Source organism: Eurypyga helias, unplaced genomic scaffold (genome assembly GCF_000690775.1).
Source record: "Eurypyga helias isolate BGI_N326 unplaced genomic scaffold, ASM69077v1 scaffold13598, whole genome shotgun sequence".
NCBI lineage: Eukaryota > Metazoa > Chordata > Aves > Eurypygiformes > Eurypygidae > Eurypyga > Eurypyga helias.
The window spans coordinates 27,275-49,971 of NW_010266477.1; the positions used below are offsets into that span (position 1 = coordinate 27,275).

At 38.1% G+C, this 22,697-nt stretch overlaps 1 protein-coding gene across 1 annotated transcript in view; it reads left to right on the forward strand.

The window, feature by feature from the left end:
* Positions 1-1,832: 1,832 nt before the first annotated feature.
* The window catches only part of GREB1 (growth regulation by estrogen in breast cancer 1), a 57,351-nt gene continuing 36,486 nt past the window's right edge, over positions 1,833-22,697 (forward strand). Inside the window, exons 1-10 of the mRNA XM_010157111.1 lie at positions 1,833-1,989; positions 6,998-7,120; positions 7,842-8,018; positions 15,159-15,302; positions 16,589-16,714; positions 19,068-19,190; positions 20,045-20,182; positions 20,365-20,550; positions 21,110-21,460; positions 22,115-22,243. Of these exons, the coding sequence (XP_010155413.1) occupies positions 1,833-1,989; positions 6,998-7,120; positions 7,842-8,018; positions 15,159-15,302; positions 16,589-16,714; positions 19,068-19,190; positions 20,045-20,182; positions 20,365-20,550; positions 21,110-21,460; positions 22,115-22,243 (1,654 nt within the window). The remainder of the gene's footprint in view (positions 1,990-6,997; positions 7,121-7,841; positions 8,019-15,158; positions 15,303-16,588; positions 16,715-19,067; positions 19,191-20,044; positions 20,183-20,364; positions 20,551-21,109; positions 21,461-22,114; positions 22,244-22,697) is intronic.

The window sequence follows — 22,697 nt, forward strand, 5'->3', positions numbered from 1 at the left end:
CGGGAAAGAATTTAAAAGACCAAATAATTAAATGGGTATGTGTCATGCATCTTGGTAACTGTTTGTCCTTGTTACATTAAACATAAAATATCAGTGTAACAAAGACAATTATCAGGATGAATGACAGTCATCTAATGGTTGAAAGAAGGATTAGAATTAGAACTAAACATCTTTTAGTGCTCTTGTGTAGAAACAGCATTTGGTATTTCAGACCCTGACCTTGGGTTTCCTGCATGCATCTCTGATGAAATGTTTTGAGGACAACTGTCAGGCTTTCCCCTTGTCTTCAGCTGTGTTTGGTGTAGGTGAAGCAGTACTTAAAACAAGAGGAGCCAGAGAGTTCCTGTCATTGTGGAAAGGGAACTGTCATCTGCTTTTTGTGTTGGAAGAGAGGATGCATCCTCACTTCCATGCCTGCACTGAATGTCACTAAAAGGCTTTGCAGCTTCTCGTTTACCCTCCCCCAAAGGGATACACCAGTACTACGCACTGCAACTTTTCTGTTAGGTTTTGTGTCTATACGTGAAGATTTTACCAGTAGCGCCTGCTTCTTCTCTAGATCATGTTCTTAAATGCTACCTGCATTGCTTTATAATTCTCATTGTGCTTCTGTTAATACTATACGTAATACAATTAGCTATAATATATAGTATTAACTGTATTAGATATAGCATTAACATGATACAAAGAAGCATAGAGAAATATGATTATATATGTAAAATATGCTCTACAGACTCAGAAGAAGATACCCAAATTGCCAACTTCGTGTGTTGTGCCTTTCAAACTCTTTTTTCCAACAAGAGCAGTATGTGGTTTCACAGCAGTTTTTCTTTCGCTTGCCTGATTCCTACAGGATGCTTCCCAACAGGCTCATTTCCCACGCAGTCCCCAGTGCTGAGGAGGGGCTGTTCAGTGTTTAGGAATTACTGCCACAAACAGGAAGCGTTTCATGCTTTCTATTCACAGTTACTTGAGGAGGGAAAGGAATGGGGCCCAGGGCAAGAGCTACTTTGTAATAGGAAAAGAAAGCTGACATGGCTTTTGGTTATACCAGTTCATTGTGTTCGCTGTGGAAAGCAGGCGGCAGTTAAGTATGTGGGATATTCAGCTGGAATAGACTGACTCTTCAATGACAGAGTGAATAAACTATATGGTTTCACTAAAAACAAGGTGCTAATAATGAAATGCAAAATCAAATAGATAATCGATACATCTCATTCTTTAAAAAAAAAAAGTCTGTTTACAGTGAAAAATACTGTTTAAGGTGAGAAGGAAAAGCCATTCTATTTCACAATATCCGAGTTAAGCAGCGCTACGGTACTTATGAGACAGCAGCTCTAAAGAATTGTTGAACCGCTTTAGCCATGGGTTTTCAGCTGCCATGGGCCATGCAAAGATAAATACACAAAACTCCGCTATTCCCCAGATCCTTTAACGTTTATTCTGTTCAACTCATGTAAAACAGAAAGGATGTTTAACAGATGAGATTGCTGACTCTTGAAAATGAATCTCCTTGGTCACCCTATAAACCAAGGAATTACTCAAATCAGTTTTCTAGCCACATTTTCAAGAAGGTGTGAAAGCTTGCTGCCTTTCTCCTGGATTACAGAAAGCTGTTACTTTTAGAAAACTTCCTGTAATTTACCAGCGGGATCTGCTCAGCCACTGCTGCAGTCAATGTTCTTTCCCTTTGCCTTTCTTTGTGGACAATGGAGCTTCTCTCCTTCCTGAGAAATGTTGTAGTGTGACATCAACATGCAGTGATTGAGTTTCTAGTGCGAAAATTGAAACATCTTTTTTTTTTTTTCTTCTTCTTGTTTCTTTTTGAGAAGATGGGAAATTCTTATGCAGGTCAGCTGAAGACAACACGGTTTGAAGAAGTTTTGCATAATTCTATTGAGGCCTCTCTCCGCTCAAACAACTTAGTTCCCAGACCAATCTTTTCTCAGTTGTATTTGGAAGCTGAACAGCAACTGTCATCACTAGAAGGTAGGAAATAGTGGAATTTATATTTCTGCTCAAAGGCAATTCTGCTCTTTGCTCTCCCAAGGGTCAGCACACACATTTCAAATTAGAATACAGAAAACCAGAAGTATTTAATTTTTTTTTCTTTCAATTTTTTAATCATCTACAAATATATGTGTATATTAGAATTGGATTAAAAATACTGCATTATCTTTTCTTTTTACAGAATTAAGCCACTTGCTTGCTCAGATGTATCAATATACATAAACTGAAGTTCTAGGAAATGTTCCATTAAATGTGTGGAGGAATCTTTGGAGATTTGGAACATAAATCTGTTGTCCTATAATTTATCATACACTGTTGAAAGTTATACAGTAATTGATGGCAAACACACAATAGATTTATAAATTATATATGCTAAGACTAATTTTCATTGTGAATAAATAGAGCAGAAGTATTTTTAGCTTTTAAAAAGGGTTACACTTACTTTGGGCATAATATTTTTAGTGATTCTGTGGTTGCAAAGGCAAAAATTTAGGATGTGTTCTCTCGTAAACCCTGCACAAGTTGGTATTTAATACATGGGATTTCTCGTTTTTAATGGTTTTAATTTTTGTGTGTGTTTAGAGGAGCCTGCTGTCTGAGTTTAATTCGCTCAGTCTTTTTGGTTTTTTCCTTGGAAGCTGTGTAGTTTAAATGAACTGAGTAGATCTGATAAGCAAACTCATGCTATAATGTGGTGTTTTGGTTGCTGTTCTGTGTAGTAGTCTTGTGGTTTTCAGGGAGTTCACTGATGTGTGCAGAACACTGGCACGCCTGTGCAAGGTTATGTTTAATAATTTCATTGTTTAGACATTTCTGTCACCAGGGTGGTGTTTTGTTTCTTTTGATCAAGTCTACTTCCCCTGTCATACTTTGCTAAAGATGGCTTGGATATTTATGCAATGAAAAATACATAATGGTTAACAATCCACAGTAACAGAAAAAAAAAAATCAGTCCAAGAAGTAGTAGCAGATAAAAGTATTTCACACAGATTAAACTCTTCACTATTACCTCACCAAAACAGCTGAGAAAACATTCCTTGGAAAAGTAAATGTGCTCACACCTCACACATCGTTAGTCCTTTCCTCTTGATTTTTTTGGTTAATGCAGAACTTAATAGGGAATATGCATGCATTGTTTAAATATATATGATGCTTATTCCCTACCTAAAGTGATCCCTCTGTCAAAACCTTCTATGATGATTTCATAAACTTTTCCATGGCAACCACCCGTGATGTCACAAAATGGATTATGACATCAGTTGGGAAAGATGCTACAGGAACAGATGCATTGTTCAGGAATAAAAATGCTATGTCACACTTAGATCTAACTTTCTTCTTTCAAGGATATCAAAGAACTTTCCAAACCATGAGAGGTTGATCCTGTTTTCTTTGTAGTTAATGGAAACAGACTTATACTGTAATTAATTAAAAATCTCACCACAACCTGATGGAGAGCATTCATGAACGTTTCAGACAAGGGGAAAGGCACCTGCGATAGAGCTTTTCCTAGGTTGTTCCTCAGGCAGGAGAGGTCTGCAAGCTGGCATCATGTACTGCAACCTTATCATAAATTGAAATTTCCACTTCTAGCTACATGAATCCCTGTGCTCTGTGGGCCAGGAGGTATCTGAAGCAGAGATCCATCCTTGGGGTCTCGTATAAGCCCTGTCCTCCCTCTTACTGTTACCTTTTCTTGGCCGTGACAGTGTGACGTGCTGATCTACTCGGACTGTCTTCAGCCATAGCTGCCTGTTGGCCCTCAATACAGCAAGTCGTTCCCTGTGGTGAAGCAGACGTGATATAAATAACTTAGACAAGGTAGTGCAGTGGGGCAGTGCAACCCAAGTGGTTTGCCTTTCCGTTTTGTGGGCTGATAACCTGTTACAGATGTTCAGTGTAGCATTTGGCAACAGAACAAGCCACTTGTAAATAAGGTGATATTATGGAATTTTGTCTCTGATGATGTCACAGTATCAAAATTGCTAGAGAGCCTGACAATTGAATACATTGTGAGTTTAAGAAAAAAACAATTGGACAAGTTTTTTTAAGCTTTACCAATCTCCTTTTGTAACTTGTCACTGATTTTGTTTATATTTTTTGTTTAAAGAATGTTTTTCTGTCTCCTTTTGGTACATAAATGACCACCTAAACCAGAAATAAGTACCTAGCCACCGAGACTATCCTAATATCATTACATATCTGATAATTTATGCCTAAAAATAATGTATTTGTGCAAAGAAGACTGTACTGTGCCTGGAAACAAGTTAAATGAACATGTTGGTCCCTTCTGGCCTAGATGTTACATTTTTTTGCAATAAACTTACAAGCATGTATTTTCCAGTGAGTATGATTTTCCAGTCTATATATTTTGAATTTAAAAAAGCCCAAACATATGATGCACATATACCTTTATTGTAATTTATACAATTACATTTACCTATAAAATGAATAGTCCTACTGATAAAAAATAATATGTATATTAAAATATTTGCAGAACTTAACTTATATTTAAATTATACCTTAAGGAGGGAAGAATTTTCCATGTGAAATCGCAACTGTATAACATAAATCCTTTGTGAGAACTGAAAAGAATTCCTTAAAGCAAACAACAGTGTTTATGGTATCTATGAATAAATCTTAATTCAGTAAAATATGGACAAAAGCTTCACCGTATGTGTGTTGGTTTAATGGGGCTGTATCCGGTTACCTTAGCTGACTGCCCAGTTCTGTAACATACAACAGAACTACCCCTTGAGTCCACTTTTGCCCAGCATCTTATCTCTGGTTTTGAGTGCTTGATTTTGTGTTCTTTTGAGATTAAGAGAAGATGGTGTGGAACAGACACATGTAAACCTAGAGCTCTTTCAAGAGGCCCTGCTTTAAAAGCAAAATGGAAGCAGAAAGTGTAGATTTTTTTTTAAATCAAGCAGCAAAAACCCCAATGATGCCCTTTATAGGTGACAGCAGCTCATTCTTGTGTCATACAGGTACATATTTACTCTTCATTTTTGACCTGAAACTGCTGTAGCTCTCCTATTTCTTAGTCTCCACTTTCATTTCTTGTCTCTATCTTTTTTTTTTAATGTGAATTTACCTGTTACGGCTGAACAAACCTAAGAGTTTACCACTGCTCAAAGGAGAAAATCCCACATCCTGCTCCCCTCACTCCTCCTAGCCATATCTTCTCATTTTCTCCCTTTTCATCAATTTTGGCATTTTTTGGATCTTACACTGCTTTAAATGCATAAACCCGTTAGAAAAAAGACGGGTGACTGTTATTTGCCTGGTGAGATTTCTGCTGGATTAGCAATCTGGGATGGCTCAGCACAGGCTTCGTGTGTCAGAGCTGGCACAACAAGAAAGGAAGGAACTTCATGGCTGGGTGTGTGGGAAAAGAGGAGAGCCAGACTCACCCCTTTTTCATTGCATTTGGATGTTTGTCAAGGTTACGTCATAACACATGACTTACCCCGCACTTCAACAGCAACGGCGGAGAGCTTTACTTTTCCCTTTGTTCACTTTCAGCATTTTTGTCTTTAGACTACACCCCTAAAACAGTTGTGTTTGAAGTTTTGCCCTTACCTGTGTGCACCAGGACTGAAGCTTGATGCTTAGATACTGAGAAGTAAAAATACCCATTGTATCCTCTTCTAGATCGGGGTGTAGGTCGTAATAACCTTTAGAGACAAATATTCAAACTCCAGATTTACTTTCTTCCGCTTCCTCCCTGATTCTCATTTATCCTGTAGTATTTGTTCAGCTGATTCTACAATAATTTCTCAATAAAACAAAGAGCTCTTCTGAGGAGGGTCGTAGGAAAAAAGGATCACAGATGAATATCCTATGGGACTCCGAGTGCCTTATCCAAAGTCAGTCAGAGCAAAGACAGTCTGTCCAGTTGACACTGAGCTTTGGAGTATGACTGCGGTGTGCTTCATTGTTTTTCTGTTCCAAGACTAAAAGCTGGATCGACAGAGTAATGTAGGAGCCTAACTGCTATTTTATTTTCCCAAGTAAAGAAACAATCTTGAGCTGAAAGACTGAAAGATACACTGATAATATGCATGTGAATTCTCTTAAAAAGCAAGCTGTCAGGTAAAAACACTGATTTAGGTACCCAGCATACCAGAAAAATGGTTTACAGCAGAGAATCTCAAGAAGAAACACTTCAAGCACTCTAAAAAATGAAGCCTGTATCATGTCTTTCTCCCCAGCATTCAGTATTGCCTCCTAGTCTGGCACAGTCCATGCACAGGCCACTGGGGATCACCTTCCTAGGCATATGCCTTTCCTTGACATTGTACAGGGAGTGGCAGTGCTTTCCTCAGAGCTCTGGATTCTGGTTGGAGACAGCCTGAGAATTAGGTGTTCTTGTCATGGCATCATCTGTGGTGAACCTAGTTTCAAGCAAGAACCGTTTCTTCAGTTTCCTGTACAACATCAAGGACATGGTCAATACCTAATTAATAAAATCTGTACCTGGACTGTAGCCAGGACATTCTAAAGTGCTAAGAAGTAATGACTTGGGTTTATATTGGCTGTTAATATAAATGAAGGCTACGGTTACGCTGTTGTGATGAGCAAGAGTTCAAAAAACAGGATTCAGGCCTCTAAAAATTGTGAGGTTAGCTTAAAAATGATGAGATTTAAAAAATAAAAAAAGAATGAAACGAGGCTTCTTTTTATTTGTCCTTCAGGTTTTTTTTACTTCCTCAGGTGTAGTTGGGTCATGCTTTTGAACTGTTTTTGCACAGGAGCTAAAGGCTTTATTTTTTTGATGAAAGACATTCTATTGTAAGTGTGACTGGAAGTTGGAGCTGTAAGGAAACAACAAGCATCTTAAGAGTTGGCAACAGTAAAGTCATTGTCAAGAGGAGAGAATCCAGTTTGCTGTAATACTTTCTGTAACTGGGTCACCCTGTTCGTTCATTGGTTTATTGCCAGCGTTTTCTGTTGTCTTAAGTCTTTTTGCTATAATAATTTGTAGCAGGCAGCAGAGCTGATAATGAGGAAGAAGAAGAAGAGGAGGAAGAAGAAGGCTCAGAATCAAGTAGTCCTCCTGTTTCTTACCAGATGAAGCCACCCCCAGAAGGCTGTTGCACTACTGACGGTAAGAAATGCACTAAAGATGCTGTCAGAAGGTGTTTGCCCTACTGAAGAGAGTAGGATTGCGCCACTTCCTCTATAATTCATCAGAATGAGATAATGTATATGTTACAGAAATCCTAAAATGTCCCTGTTCATTACCTGCCAGATAAAGCTGGACTGCTTTTGGTTGTTCTTGTATTTGCCCAGTGTGACAGATAAGCATTTGTTTTGGAATGCCTGGCATGAGGACAGAACTTGTTCTCTTAGGCAATGCGACATTTCAAAGGTTGAGTTCTCAGGCATAGTGTCTGCTGAAATTAATGTGGTAATTCTTATGGCTTTATCATCGCTCTTTTCTATTTAAAGTTTACCTCATTCATGTTGCTGTAAAAAGTACTCAAAACCCCAGGAAAAGCCAGTGAAATGCACTAGGTATTGCCAGCGATTATCTCAAATTTTTCAATGTCTGACCTAAGTTATGATGGTGTTAGCAAATAGCCCCATAAATATGTAGGTTGCAAAACATCATCAAGAGAAACTTCACTGTACATTTTGGGTTTTGTTTTGTTAATTGCACTGGTGGCATCTGTTTGGGGCAGATACTCTTGGTTTGCCTTTGATCTCAGAGGACACAACTTTATTTTTCATTAAAAATATAGGAAGTTCTTTATTAAAGATAACTGTGCATATTAAACAAAAAAATCTTGTCAACTTACAATATGTTGAATTGAATTTTTTTCTAGGTTTCTGCCAGGCTGGTAAAGATTTGAGGCTCGTTTCAATTTCCAATGAACATATTGAGGTACCATCAGGGTTTTTACTTGTTGGTGCAAAGTCACCAAATTTACCCGATCACCTTTTAGTGTGTGCTGTGGATAAAAGATTCCTGCCAGATGACAATGGGCGCAATGCCCTGTTGGGTAAGTGTCTGTGATTTCAGTAAGTGACTGCTTCTGTGGTCTATAATTAATAGCTAATCTTATTTTTCAGAGTGAGTTCAGCAGATCTTGTTTCCGTTCCACGTCTGCAGTAATGCTCACTCGTGATGCACAACAAGATAATAACTCAGAGCTGGCTGTGTTTGCTTTGGAAAGATACAGAGTGAGCCGGTTCATTAGAAATGCTTCATCACCTTCCATCTGTCAGTCCAAGGCTGAAGTCTTTGTCCCATCAGTTTATGTCCTACTTGCTGGAACTGCACATCTGGTAACTGGAGCAGTTGAACTGCTGCCCGTCGCGGTTTTAGCTTTCCAGATACTGACACAGGCAGAGTGTAGGTCTGTCGAGCAGAGCTTTCAGGCTACTACATACATGTACACAGTTTGATGACAGTTTGGACTACAAAAATTAATGATCTTCTTGATTTATCTCTTTGAGATGGGGGTAATGTTCTCCACTGTGTTTGAATAACAGCATGGGTTCTGGATCCTAACATAAGACCTTTTGCTATTATCACAGTGTAAATAAATATGAATGATTATAAGTTGATTTTTTCATATATGTGTAATAAGGTAATACTCTGTGTTTGAGCAATACTGTTGGTAGAATACTTCAATTTCTTGCTTTTCATCGAAGTCTGACTTCTGACATAAAACTAGGATCTTCTGTTTTCATTGGCCTTTCTGATGGCCATTAGCCTCATCCTGATCAACCCAAACAGGGAAGATATGCAATCATGCAAATGAATGAACTAAATATTAATGTTATTACAATGGAATAATTTTAATAGTGGGAGAAGTGGTATATAATCAGAGGGAGAACTCTTTTCGATCAGGCGTTCTCATGTTCTTATGTCTTATTTTCTTAGTTAGCTAACCAAAAAATGCTGCATCATATATTTGTGTACCAGTCCAAGCTTTAAATAGCAAAAAAGGAAACATTTGTTGTGTCCTTTAATGTTTGGTGTGTTTTTGGGTTTTTGTGGTTTTTTTTTTTCCCCCCACAAAAACTGAGGAATATGATGTGAACTCAGATGTTACCTCAGTTTGAGCAACTCTTCAAGGCGTTTGGGATGACAGTGTAGTGTGAAGGTGCATAATGTCATTCCATGTACAGTAATTTCTTTCCTCATGTGATCTTGCGGCATTGGATTGGTCACAGTACATTTGACCAGTGATTGTAAAAGAATTAAGAGGGTTGTAAATCACCCACGTGTTGTCATTTTAAAGATAAAGACAGGAATGTTGTACCACTCAAGTCATTCAGTGCTAGCACTATTAACAGCTTAAGCTACTTAGGCTGTTAGCAGAGGGGAAGTAGTCTATTTGTTAATTGCATGCTAAACAAGAACAGAAAAAGGCAACAGGAACATAACTGGGAGGTTTTTTATGCTACTTTCATCCTCAGCTTTCTACTTTCATACATTTTAGTTTCCTGAAACCATTTAAATGCTTTTTTTTGGCTGTTGTTATGCACTTAAACACCAGTGAATTACATTCTTTTGCAGAGAATTTTAGTAATTCTGTAGGATGACTTTTTTGTATTCTATAACAAGTTTCAATATGCAAGAACTTTAATACTTTAAGATCCAAAGTCTTCATCTGGAAGTTGGAAATAAATCGTGTTCCTGGTCCCTAATCTAATGAAAAACATGCTATACCTTATTGACATGAGGATAGCATGCTGTTCATACAATAGATCACACTGCAGATAGAAATGGTGGTTTGATTCTGGTTTTCCTACACTGATGCAAGCCAAGTCAGGGTAAGTAAAACTAGAAGCAGACACGAATAGTCTCACAGTTTCAGACACAAAGCGAAGTAAAAACCAGAGCCGTTCTTGCTTTAAATCCTCTGTCTATTGGCATAACACAGTGACCTCTGTCTTGTGCTGTGTTTCAGTTGAAAACATTTTATATGAAGAAGGGAAGCTCTTTTTATTCTCTTGCTTTTAAAGACAGGCTAGAAGGCTTATTTTTGGTATTTTGAGTTTAGGCTGTTCTTCAAACATGTTGGCCTTTTGAAGTAACATGGAAAGTGGTCCCTTCAGTCTTTTCTAAGTGTAGAGGGAAAAAGAATTGGATTCATTTTTAATTTAAATGGGCTGTCATCATCAGCCAGAGTGTATCGCACACTTTTGGTGATACAGGCACATCACTTGCAACCCTTCAACCCCATTTTTTTTTTTCTTAATTTCATGTTTTTTTCTATTAATATATTGTGGGTTTGTAAGGCAGCTGTTACTCAGTACTGTAGATTTTTTTCCAAAATAATTTATTTGAAGGGAAAAGACAGTAATGAATGATCCAGTAGTTTCCTGATTTCCCATGGTCTGCCTGCTTATGTTCATGAAGATGCCTATGGAGCATTCAAAAAACAGGAAATGTCTCGGTAGTTTCCAGGCCATATTTTGACTTATGGTCTTGTTCCCATTAGGGGCTGTTAATATGCCTCTGGGGCATGTGCCAGTTTACTGATTATGCTAATAAGTTTTCCCACCATCAAGGCATATGTGTTTGTGATTTAAAAGTAATTTCTGTTGTTTTGTTTCTTCTTTTTTAGTATTGATGTATTATTCCATAGGAAAAAAATCCCATTTTCTAGAAAAGACTATATTTTTGGCAAGCAGAAAGTTCTCCATGTCTGAGCCTGTACCTTGTATGCTTCTGTTAATCAAGTTAGATCACAGGTTTAACTACTCTGCAAAACACATTCAGCTTTTTGCCTTTAGAAAGCTGTTTCTTGGGGGTTTTGCAACCTAAAGGAATGATTAGATGAAGGAAACACTTCTGTGACAGTGCAGTATTTATTGTTTCCTAGTAAAAGCATTTAACATATACCACTCCAAAAGGGGTTTTCTCTTTTGTTTATTTTTCTCCCAGTTCTCACTCTTAAGGAGAGTCTCTTATGATAAACAAAGCAGCTATTCAACCATAATTTTCCTTCCCAAAAGCCCAAACAGCTGCCCACTTTCCTAGCAGGGAATAAGAAATCCTTTTTTTTTTTTTTTTCCCCCCAGTGGGTCCCTGAGGTCAGAATGACAGCAGAAAAGATGAGTTTGCTTGCATTGTAAGCTGTGTGTAAGATGAAAACATTGTAGTATAAAATACTGTGGATGCTTCTGTTCAAATGTACAATGTTCTGTTGGGCTTTTGTAATAGTACTGAGTTTCCATACTACGGAGCTCTCTTGTTTGGCCATATTGATTTAATTTAGGTTTTAAGTTTAGGACTTCAATTTTCAAAGGGAGTGGTACAAAGGAGGAGGGGAAAATGTGGAGCATCGTCAGTGTTTGTGTCCTTTTTCATGTGAGTAGGACTGAAAAGAAATACTTTTGCTTAAACAGTGAAAATATAATCATTCTTTGTCTTAAGCAAGCTGCCACCTTTCCACAAAAAATATTAACATTAATTAAAAGCCTGTTATTCATTTAAAAGACAAACAGGAAGAAAATTTTCTGCCAATTTATGAAATGTTAGATTATGAAGTATTAGAAGGATATTCTTCCATCTGAAGTCCTCTCTTTATCCCTAGCACAAGCTCACTGTTGATCCAAAGGAACCATTTCCCCAGTGAGAAGGTAGGTCAGGTTTCATAACCTTTTAGTCCAAGGTCCTTCTTCCAGCCACAAGGTCCCTACTGTGGAAGAGCTTTTTCAATTATGAGCAATTGATCATTGTGATGTGAGCAAATTCAAGCAAATGCATATGATAAAATTCCAGATAAAATCAAATACCTTCCGATTAACCAATCTTCAGAGGGTAACAGCCTTAAGTCACTACTGAGCTGAGTTGGATATGAGCTGGTGACCTAAAGGTGAAAGGCTTTTAGCCCCTAAACTCCAGGCATTGATTTCTAATTCTCTTGTGAAATCAATCCCATGACATAGATATATTGAGTCATGTTATGGCTGCCCTGACTCCCCTGACCTTTGTCCTCTCTATAATGTATGGAAGAATATTTAATGCAGCTTGTTTATGAAACAAGCTGTCCTCTCAATCAGCTGCTGCCTAAGGCCATGGTGCATGAATAGGGCATACAGAGAAAGGAGGAGGATGAAATGTTTGGGTTCTCGGTGTCACTCAATCTGCTGCATAAAGTGCTACGAGCAAGGTTGGCAGAGCCCTGCAGTAGTGATTGAACAGCATTTCATTGCGTTGGAGTTATGAATCATGCTGTGTTCTCTCTGTGGTACCAGGGCTGAGCTGTATTAACGAAGTAGTGGCCGGCATCAGGGAGAGTATCAGTCAGGATGAATGGGATGAAAAACCATGTTGGCAAGGAGCTTGCCAGAACGGACTCAGTCTGACTCAGAGAAGCTGGGGAAGCTTGAGGGGAAAGATGACAGTATGGCTTAAAACAAAAAATTAAAAATAAAGTTCTAAATTGTTCTCCAAGGACTTTTCAAAACAAGTGGACAATTTCGATCTGTCTAACCCTTACAAGGCCTCACCTGTATGCTATACGTGGTGTAAACTAATTTTCCAGTAGACGTCACAGAGTTAAAAATAGGTGATTAGGGCAAAAGGTTGTTTCAGGTAGATGGTATTGCTAGATCTGGTTTAGGCTGATGATGATTAACAGGAGTTACCAATAGTGGCATCTAAGACCCCATGAAAAAAATTTTATGTCCGCTGTTCAACTTCCTGTTTACCACATATTTCTACCTGTGGCTTTGGCAAGTTGCTGGACACTCTCAGCAAAACGATAAAACCTAAAAAGTGTACAGGTACTTCTGTTTTATTTTTGGAAATGATCTTTGACATTCCTTATGTATATCTGATGATAATTTTTGCTTTTATTTGAAAACACATAATGGCTTGTAAGTGGCAACCAGGCTAAAATTGCAGTGCTGCTGGTCATGCTCAGTGTGCTGCCAAATGCATGGGAAATTCTCCTTTCCTAGCAGAAGCATTTTTTAAGATTTCTTAAGCTGCATAAAATGCATGTAAGCTCTACAGCTTTTGCCACATCCGTTCTAATTTTGTTTCCTTTTGTTGTTGCTTTTATTGCAGCTACTGAAGGCTCTGTGATGTTAGACAGATGTTTTTGTGCTGACTGATATAACACAGAGGATTTTGCAGAGTCATGACTTGTCCTGATTTTATGAGTCATAATGACCTTTATCATCCTACCAACCAGGGTCAGAGAGATAATAGACAGTTTTCAATAGTTGTTAGCCACTTGTTCCCACGGATACCAGACCAATTTCCACACAGACTTAGGTTTTTAATAAATTCTTCTGAGCTGTTTGAAAACTAATGAAAGTGCTCAGGTTGCAGACCAAGCAACAGGTGTTTACAAAGCATTATATTTCAGTGCTTGTATTTTACTGAAGGATAAGAAGTACTGGCTATTAATTTGAAAACTTAACTTGCCTAAAATATAAGATTGAAATTATCATTCTCATTAATGGCTCTTCACTTTACCATATTACTGACTCTTTACTCCAGTTATACTATTTATTTCCAATGTTGTTCTCCATCTGTTATGTGAAATTTTATTTTAGTTTTGCCATCTTCCAATTCACTCAACACACCCTTTACATTTCAATTCCTGTGATAACACATAAAAATGTGCATTAGATATGATTAAAATAAAAGCAAACTTCATTCTTCAGGTCATGTGCAGGGAACAGACAGATGATTTCCATGGGGAAGATCATCTTCTAACTGCATACAGTATGATTTCTTTGTAGATAGTATGTGTTTTCAGACAGTTGCTTTGGTCTGATGCAAGCTGAAGTTTTTCTAGGAAATACATTGGAAAATGAACAAAAGAAGGTTGTTTAAGAATGAAAGGCAGATGTCAGCTGTGCAAGGAATGCCCTTTATTTACGGTGATAATGACATCACCATCATGAGCCCCTCTTTGAGGCCCAAACTGTGTATCTCAGAATGAGAGGAAATGGCAGTATCCCTGGAAATGCCCCATCAAGCCAGAGTACAATAAGCTTCTTTTCGTGCAAGGACTATGTCTCTGTCCTGTCTATAAAGTTGCAGACACTTTGTTTCCGTAATCATAAATAGTTTAAAGTGCTCTGAAGTGCTAACACAGTCCAGCCATAATTTGAGAAAGCTACTTTAAATTAATAGCCCAGGAAGGCTTAAGTATTTTTCCTGTCTAAAAAAGCATCTGTACTAGGAACTTGGTACTTGAATATACTTAGATCTAATGAAAAGATTAAATATACTTAATTTCTTGAGACTTAATTGCATGTTTAATTTCAATGAAAGCTGAAAGTGAAGTGAAGCATGTACTTCCTGTGGTGTTGAGGGCTGGGGTTAAGCATGTGATTCAGTGTTCTTCAGTCAGAAATGTCCTGGTTAAACGTTTCACAGGTAGGTAGTAAATAGGAATTGTGATCTCCTGTTGAGAGAATATGAGAAATATGGCCTATTGTAATTGTTCTGTAAACATTGGGCTGTGTTTATGCAATCTGGTAGTTGAAGAGCTGTGCAGTGGTCCTGTTGTCATATATTTTGGAGGAAAATGCTAATAAAAGTTGTGAGGGGAAAGAAAAATATAAATAACAGCTTTTCTCCAGGAAAGAGTCATGTTTGAATGTTATTAAATTGACTCATCTATCTCACTGGGTTGTATGTATTGTTTATTTTCTCAGGCTTCTCTGGCAATTGTGTTGGCTGTGGCAAGAAGGGTTTCTGCTACTTTACAGAATTCTCAAATCACATTAACCTTAAACTGACCACTCAGCCCAAGAAACAGAAACACTTAAAGTATTATCTGGTGAGGAATGCACAGGGAGCCCTGACCAAAGGATCTGTAATCTGCTGGAAAGGGGCAGGTAAGATAATGAAGCTGTCTTCCTCGAGCTCTGGTTTTCATCATCCAAGCTTAGCTATCACAGGGACTGGCAGCTGTGTAAAACTTAAGACAGATCAGTTGGAAGAAAGACCCTTTAAAGCTAAGTGATTACTAGAGCAGCTGTAAAAAGCAATTGACTGACCTTATAGGAGGCTGGCATGTCTGAAGACATCCGTTCCTCCCTTCCAAGCCCTGTAGCCTCTTCATTCATTCAGGTGTGAAATTATCAAATCAAATATGCAGAGAAAAAGCAAACGCCACTGTTCTCAGGGGATAAGAAGTTTCTTTTTTGTTAAGAGTTGAGAGGCCGGCAGTCTTCAACCAGCTCTTGCTCAGGCACATTGTTCCAACTGCCAGAAAGTTCGGGCCTCTCGGGAAGTGCCGCAAGTGAGCCGGTCCCAGCAGCGAACCCAAGAGCTCCAGCCGGGACCCAGCAAACAGGTACTGCTCGGGAGAAAAATACGTGGGGTTTCTGCCTACTTTGACTCTTTTGTGCATGCCTGTGTGTGTACTTGTGTGAATGGAAAGACAAACCAACAAGCACACTACCAAATAAAACAAGTTGGTTAGAGATATATTGCAAATAAAGAAAGCAATCTTACTTTGAAGGCTTCTCGCTGTCTTTTTTCACCCCTCAGGTTTATGTATGAAAGCTTAGCAAATAATAAAATAGGTGTTCTTGCTCATAGCTAAAGGCAAACCAATATTTTTAAGAAGCTGTTATTTTTAATGTTGCTGAGAATAGGAATTGCATTCCTCCAGCTGTTGCCTGTCTGGTCACTATGACGAATGTTACAGGAACCATGTCATGTCAGCTTTTTCTTCTGGTCAGTCTATTTTATGTTATGACCAGTACCCTCTTTACTGCAGGCATTACATGGGCATCAGCTTAAAATCTTCAGAGTTTTTTCTTCTGCTGAGAAAAGTGGCTTTAATATTGAAAAAACAAACTGATGATTGGTAACTGTAACATTTTTTGTATTAAAAATTCTTTCTGAAACATTTCCATTAGCTTGACATGAATGGAAAGTGATGGGTGATAGAGGCTGGTGATCCCGCTGAGCTTCTTCATATTGAAAACAGCTCTTCAGTATCTTGTGTCTGTTACAGAGATTCACACAGGAGAACTGAGGCACGTCTGCTGGTGGTTATATTCTCTCTGTGAGACAGAAGCCTGTTAAGTAGTTGTCATCTGGAATACTGGTACTCCTCCAGAACAAATCATTAATCTCTTTATAAAGGTGGATTGGCCTCTTTTTTTTTTTTGGTCAGAGGTTAGATACATAGAAAAACTGCATTAATTGCAGGCATATTAAGCTTGAGAAAACATCTTTGTTTAATGCAGCGTAGTTAAAAAGGAGCTTGGAAAGAGGATGTAAAATTGGAACAGAGACTTAGGAGGGTTTTAGTAAATTTTAAACAAGCTTTTTTACTCTTTTAGCTGGTTCTTGAGTAAGCTTCATATAAGAGCTAGGGTCCACCTGCAAAGAAACTGAAGGATTTCACATAAGTATGTAGTTGCAGAAGCGGATTTTACCCAGGCACTTAATTGTAAAAGTAATCTGGTGTGAGATCAGAAGTGGGCTTGTTTTATTCAGCATTGCATTCACTCTGAGCAGATCCTGATGGCTCTAGTAAAGTAAATGATCAAGTGATCAGTTTATTTATCGACTGGGCATCTTGACCTAAAAATGCTTAATGTAAATACTTTGTATTTTTCTTGCCAGCTGCAGCCATAGATCACATCCCTTCAACAGCAGTGTTCAGCTCAGCAGTTTATAATGGCAAGGAATCGTCTAAACAGCAACTGGTGAAAAATAACCTGTCTGCTCTGACAAGACCTTCAGTGTTAGGTATTTGTATGGATTTGTTGTTTAATAACCCTAAACTCCGTATCCCATGAGTATAATAGAGCCACTGAACAAATGGTGGTATCATGAGCATAATTTTCTTTATGAACAGAAGTTACTATTCCCCTCCAAGACCTTTCTGACCATAACACTTTCTTCTGTGTTAATTTTCAGAAGAAGATAGTTTATATGTTTTCAGCCATAGCTTTGTTACAGTTCAGACTATTAATTGAAAGTTTTTCAAAATATTTCAGTTTGTTCATTTGATAGAGTCATAGAATCATAGAATGGTTAGGGTTGGAAGGGACCTTAACGATCATCTAGTTCCAACCCCTCTGCCGTGAGCAGGGACCCCTTGCACTAGACCAGGTTGCTCAAAGCCTCATCCAGCCTGGCCTTGAAGACATCCAGGGATGGGGCATCCACAGCTTCTCTGGGCAACCTGTGCCAGTGCCTCACCACCCTCTCTGTGAAGAACTTCTTCCTGATATCTAATCTAACCCTCCCTGTTTTCAATTTGTACCCGTTACCGCCTGGCCTATCACTACAGGCCCTTGTAAAAAGTCCTCTCCCAGCACCCTTGTAGCCCCTTCTGGTACTGGAAGGCTGCAATGAGGTCTCCTCGGAGCCTCCTCTTCTTCAGGCTAAACAAGCCCAACTCTCTCAGCCTGTCCCCATAGGAGAGGTGCTCCAGCCCTCTGAGCATCTTCGTGGCCTCCTCTGGACTTGCTCCAAGTGGTCAATATCCTTCTGATACTGGGGGTTCCACGGCTGGACGCAGCACTCCAGATGGGGTCTCAAGAAGAGAAGACTTCTCTCTCATAGAAGTACAGACCATATTGTGGGGCCAAGTTCTTAAAGAATATGTCAGTTTGCATCAACGTCACCAATAGGTTTTGTGAAGGGAATTAAGAAAGATTTATACGTATTCAGTCATAAGGTAATTTCTGTGTTGCCATTCACCTTGGGATGGAGCACTAGACTTTGACAACTGGCTCCAAATTAAAGACATGTCCTCGCTGCACAATTTTTATCATTATTTGTGTTAATTGTTTTCCCTCATAAACAGTATTCTGTGTCACTGGCTTGTTTAAGCAAGAAAGAAGAAAGTTAGTCTTCTCTATGGCTAAAAGCATGTTATAGGTGTACTTCAGAGTAAGTCTTCCCAAGTTTCCCTGCTGGCATCACAGCCAAATTCTATTCTGTCTATTCAGGGCAGGATCTCTTTCTGCCACGCAGCAACATATTCTTGCCAATTCATTTCAGATGGATTACTTTCACATATCCACATATCTGCAGGAAAGAATATGGCATTTTCAAATAATGAAAGTCTGTGTATTGCTCTATCTTGTGACCTTTGTCACAACATTGTGCCAGGAACCAAGTGAAAAAATGAGAGGCACAAATGGCTAAATACCGCCCTCGTGTGGTAACAGTTTAAAACAGTAATCCAAAACCTGTACATAGGTTATTAAGCAAATAAACAACCTTATTCTAGATCTGAAGACTTCAGGTTTATTTTGAATTTTAATACATTTTGCAAAACTGAAATTCTCCTTTTTATATAATCTTCTTACTCTGTCTTGAATTTATGTGGGTCTGACTATTTTGCCAGGAGATACAGCCCTGCCAGTGTGCAGTAGTGTTACCACCTCTGCGTAGTCATGTCCAGAAATAAAAAAGGTTCAGTCCTGCAAGATACTAGGCAATTCCTGGAGGAACTTTGACTCTCAATAATTAGAAATAATTAGAAAGTCATTCTAGGAGTTTACAGGAGTGCACAAGAAGATTCAAGAAATTAATGAAAAAAAATCATTAAGAGTTAATATGGAATTCAAAGAGTTTATATGGGATAACATAAAACCAAAGATGGTAACCAGCAAGAAGTGGCTAAATCCCATAAATGGGGAAATTCTTGAAAAGAACTCAGATCTTTATTACCCTGAATCCTTTGAGAATTTTATTTTGCAATATGTTACATGAAACAGTCATGTGTTCAGAAATAAAAATAGCAACATGCCCACACTGTTGATTAAAAAATATTAACATTTATAAGCATTTTTAGTACGTCTCATTCTTACTACATTGTTCTTAGTACAGAGTAAACATTGGTATATAACAAGTCAAGTCTGCCTAGATAATTAAGAGTTCTCTGCACCAGAAAGTTCCCATAAATTTTATCAGGACATAGCAAAGTAAAATAAAACACATAAAAAAATATTATTTTCATGGAGTTGACCCTGTATACCACAGTACTTAATGCACACATTCAGTCAATCAAAATGTGTTGAATTACGATGCACAAAACTGAATGCATTTTATTCTAATACTTTTCTGAAATATTACTGTTATTCAGGCACTTTAACAAATTCGGGGCCTCCAAAAAAACGCCACAAAGGTTGGTCACCAGAATCTCCATCATCTACTGAAACGTGGAACTTGCAGCTCAACCCACAGGCTCCAAACAGAATTAAAAATGGTAAGCTACACCCAATGATAATGTGTGTTTCAATATTCAGAAAATAATGCAGGAAAAGAGACAATATTTTAAAGAAGCATGCATATTTACATTGAAGTTTTGAAGTGTTTTTGATACCCAGAAGCTCACCTACATTTGGGTGCTCCATTTCCACTGATTTCTTTTTGAGGCTCTGAGCTTAACTCTCATTAGGATCTACCCATCAAATCATTATTAATACATCCCAACAGGTGCTTGTGTCCATCTTTCAGACACTGAAACTCTTTGGGGATATTAAAATTAGTGTCATAACTCAGGTCAAGGTACCGTCCATAGTTTCAGTTATTTGTAACTGTGTTCTTGGTACTTGGATTTTATAGTCGATACAGACTAGAGTGACATGCAGTGAAATAAAACTGTTTTCCCCAAAATATTTTCTTTTAATGTGTTATTGTTTAAATTAAAATTATTGTACAGATGTTATGATTGAGCAAACGTTGCATCTTAATTTTTTCTTTCTTGCTGTCGCAAGAGAATCTGTTTAGAATCAATGAAACTAAATACATCGTAACTGTTTGTGCATTGGTATCCCATAAGTCTCTGTATTATTGTATTCATACCTGGAACTCTATAAACATTCAAAATCTTCAGATGCATGTGTGATGTTCAAGGTTGTAACAAACAATATAATCAGTCATCCAAGAAAGTTAGTATAATAGTATGGGTTGTAGCAACAGCTCATGACATGTGTGATGTAACCATATAAAGCATGTAATAGTGATACTAAATGTGGGTATGAGATGTTGTTGAATAACTTTTCTTTGACGAAAACATTACTAGATCTGACTCCAGTAACAATATGTCTAAAATCTTAGATGGAGGAAGCCTGTCGTCTTTACCACATTCTGCTTTGGTGGGGTCAGCCTCATCTCCAATGGTGGGCTCTGGAGAACCGGTCTCGGTTCCTGACAACTTGCTGAAAATCTGTAAAGCAAAGCCAGTTATTTTTAAAGGTAAAAACCCCAACCCCCCAACAAGGCCTTAAATCTTTTTTGTAAGAGATGTAAAGACACATCCTACTGCTAAACACTGCTAAAGCTGTCAATCTTAAAACATTTCCTATTAAAACTGTTTAATGCCTTCATGGGAAATGATGAAATTAATGTGCTGTGTACAAACATTGTTTGTTTTGTAGGTCATGGAAACTTCCCATATCTTTGTGGGAACATTAATGATGTGATAGTGAGTCCTTTGTTGTACACCTGTTACAGAAATTCACAGTCTTTATCTAGAGCATATGAACAATACGGCGCCTCCACAATTCAGCCTATTTCAGAGGAAATGCAGCTCTTACTGACTGTCTACTATCTTGTACAACTAGGTAAGATTATTTTATGTCCAAATAGACTGCAATAAATATATTACACACCGGCAAATGAGAAAGAGACTAGTAGGGCAGGACAATATCAAATATCAGTCTTAGGACATGTGATAGTAAAGAATTTCATTTGTGGTACTGAAACAAAACTAAATAATTCTTGAAGACCAGACAGATTGAAATATAATCATGCAAAGTTGTTCTCCTATAATCTGGGACCTCAGCAACTGAAAATAAAAAAAGAAACAGAGCTGTAATTCACCGCTCTTGCATACAGTCTGTGATTTAAAAGTAGTATTTTGCAAGACAGGCAGCACTCAACCTCTTTAAGTATTTCTAATTACTGATACTCAGGTTCCAACTAGGGCAGCTTTACTTGAGCATCACAAAGACCCTTCAAAATGAAAAATTTGGTTCACATCTGCTAAAGGCAATAGCAGATGCATGCATAAATCTGAAACATGATCATCTCTAAAGAAGCACGTATTTTGAAAAAAATACTGGTTTTAACTCCACAGTTTTGTTTAACTGTTTCATAATACTTTCCTTTTATTTTTTTTAGCCTCAGACCAGGTCCCTTTGATTGAGGATTTGGAACAAATATTCATGCGTTCTTGGCGGGAATCACACCTGTCTGAAATCCGTCAGTACCAACAGGCTATTCCACAGACCTTTCCCCAAGTGCCCAGCCAGATTGCTCCCGTGACTTCAGCCCAGCTGCCCTGGCTGGCGGGCCTTGCAGCTAGCTCCTGCAATGACAGTGTCCATATCATTGAGTGCAGCTACTCTCTGGCTGAAGGGCTTTCAGAAATGTTTAAGCTACTCATTGAAGGAAAATTAATAAAGACAAACTACGTGGTGATCATATGTGCCAGTAGAAACCGAGCCATTGATTCCTGCATTGTGATAACAGGTAATATCCCAAGGGTGTATCTCTTGGCAAAACAGATGCTGTGAGGAGTTTGATTGAGTGCAGTTTCAGTAATCTGCCTCAGAAAGCAGAGCTTTGACCAACAAGTAATGGATTTTGATTAACCCAAGTTGTGTCTCTCCCCAGCAAATCACATTCTGTGTTACCCATTTTCTCACCAAGGCATCCCAGCCACCATGGCTACAAACAAATAATAGTGAGTTACAGCACACACAGTGCATAAATCTCTCCTGCTCTGTGTGACTGGGGTGTTACTGAGGGCAGAGGACCGAACGTTTTCTTAGATTCTAAAAGGTGGTCTTTCGATGTCATTCCCTCCGACAGCCTGTTGAAGGCTATGCTGATAATTAAATAATGTATTTGAATAGCCATTCAAAGATTCATTTTGAGTGTAGATAATTCACAATTCCTTTGAGTATTTATATGGCTTTTTTATATACTTTATCAACAAATATTTCCTAAACTAAGAAACAGAAAGGATCTTACAGGTGTCTGGTGCGTACATGAGAAAGAAGACTCATCTCTGCCGGTTTTGTGTGTGTGGTGTTCATTTAGCTGAGTAGTATTTCTGTTATGGCTTAGGACATTTTAAACTGTAGTTTGAAGTGCTTTCAAAACTACTTTTTTGTCTTTTAGGAAAGTATCAGGCAAGAGTTCTGTCTGAGAGCATGCTCACTCCTTCAGACTACCAAAAAGAAGTTAACTATCAGCTGGTCACGGGGAAAGTGGAAACTCTGGGATCCTTCTTCAGCACACTCTGCCCAGGTACTTAACAGATTATAAGGAGGCATGTTTCCAAGCCCCAGAAACTTTTAAGTCAGAGAAAATATCTGTGCTCATTACCTTTCCAGAAACAAAACATTTTTAGAAATGTATAAAAAATGTAGGACAAAGTTGTGAAAGTACATTTGAATGGAAATTCCTTCTCAAAGTGTCATTTTCTAAAATCCCTCCGTTTCCTAAAAATATGCCAGCAAATAGCTGAGCATATTATTCTTAGCTATGCAAATCCATCCATATACTACGCAGGTCCATATCCATATGGTTGTATAAATTCTTCTGCCCTCAGAACAAATGTAATTTAGACCGTGATAGAACAGTTATTTTATCAAAGGTAAGATTTGTCCTTTCAACTTACCAAACTGTGAACTTGATCATGATGCATGGGAAAGAAGGGAAAATTACAGAGAGACTGGGTTACTGGATTATTTTTTAACTG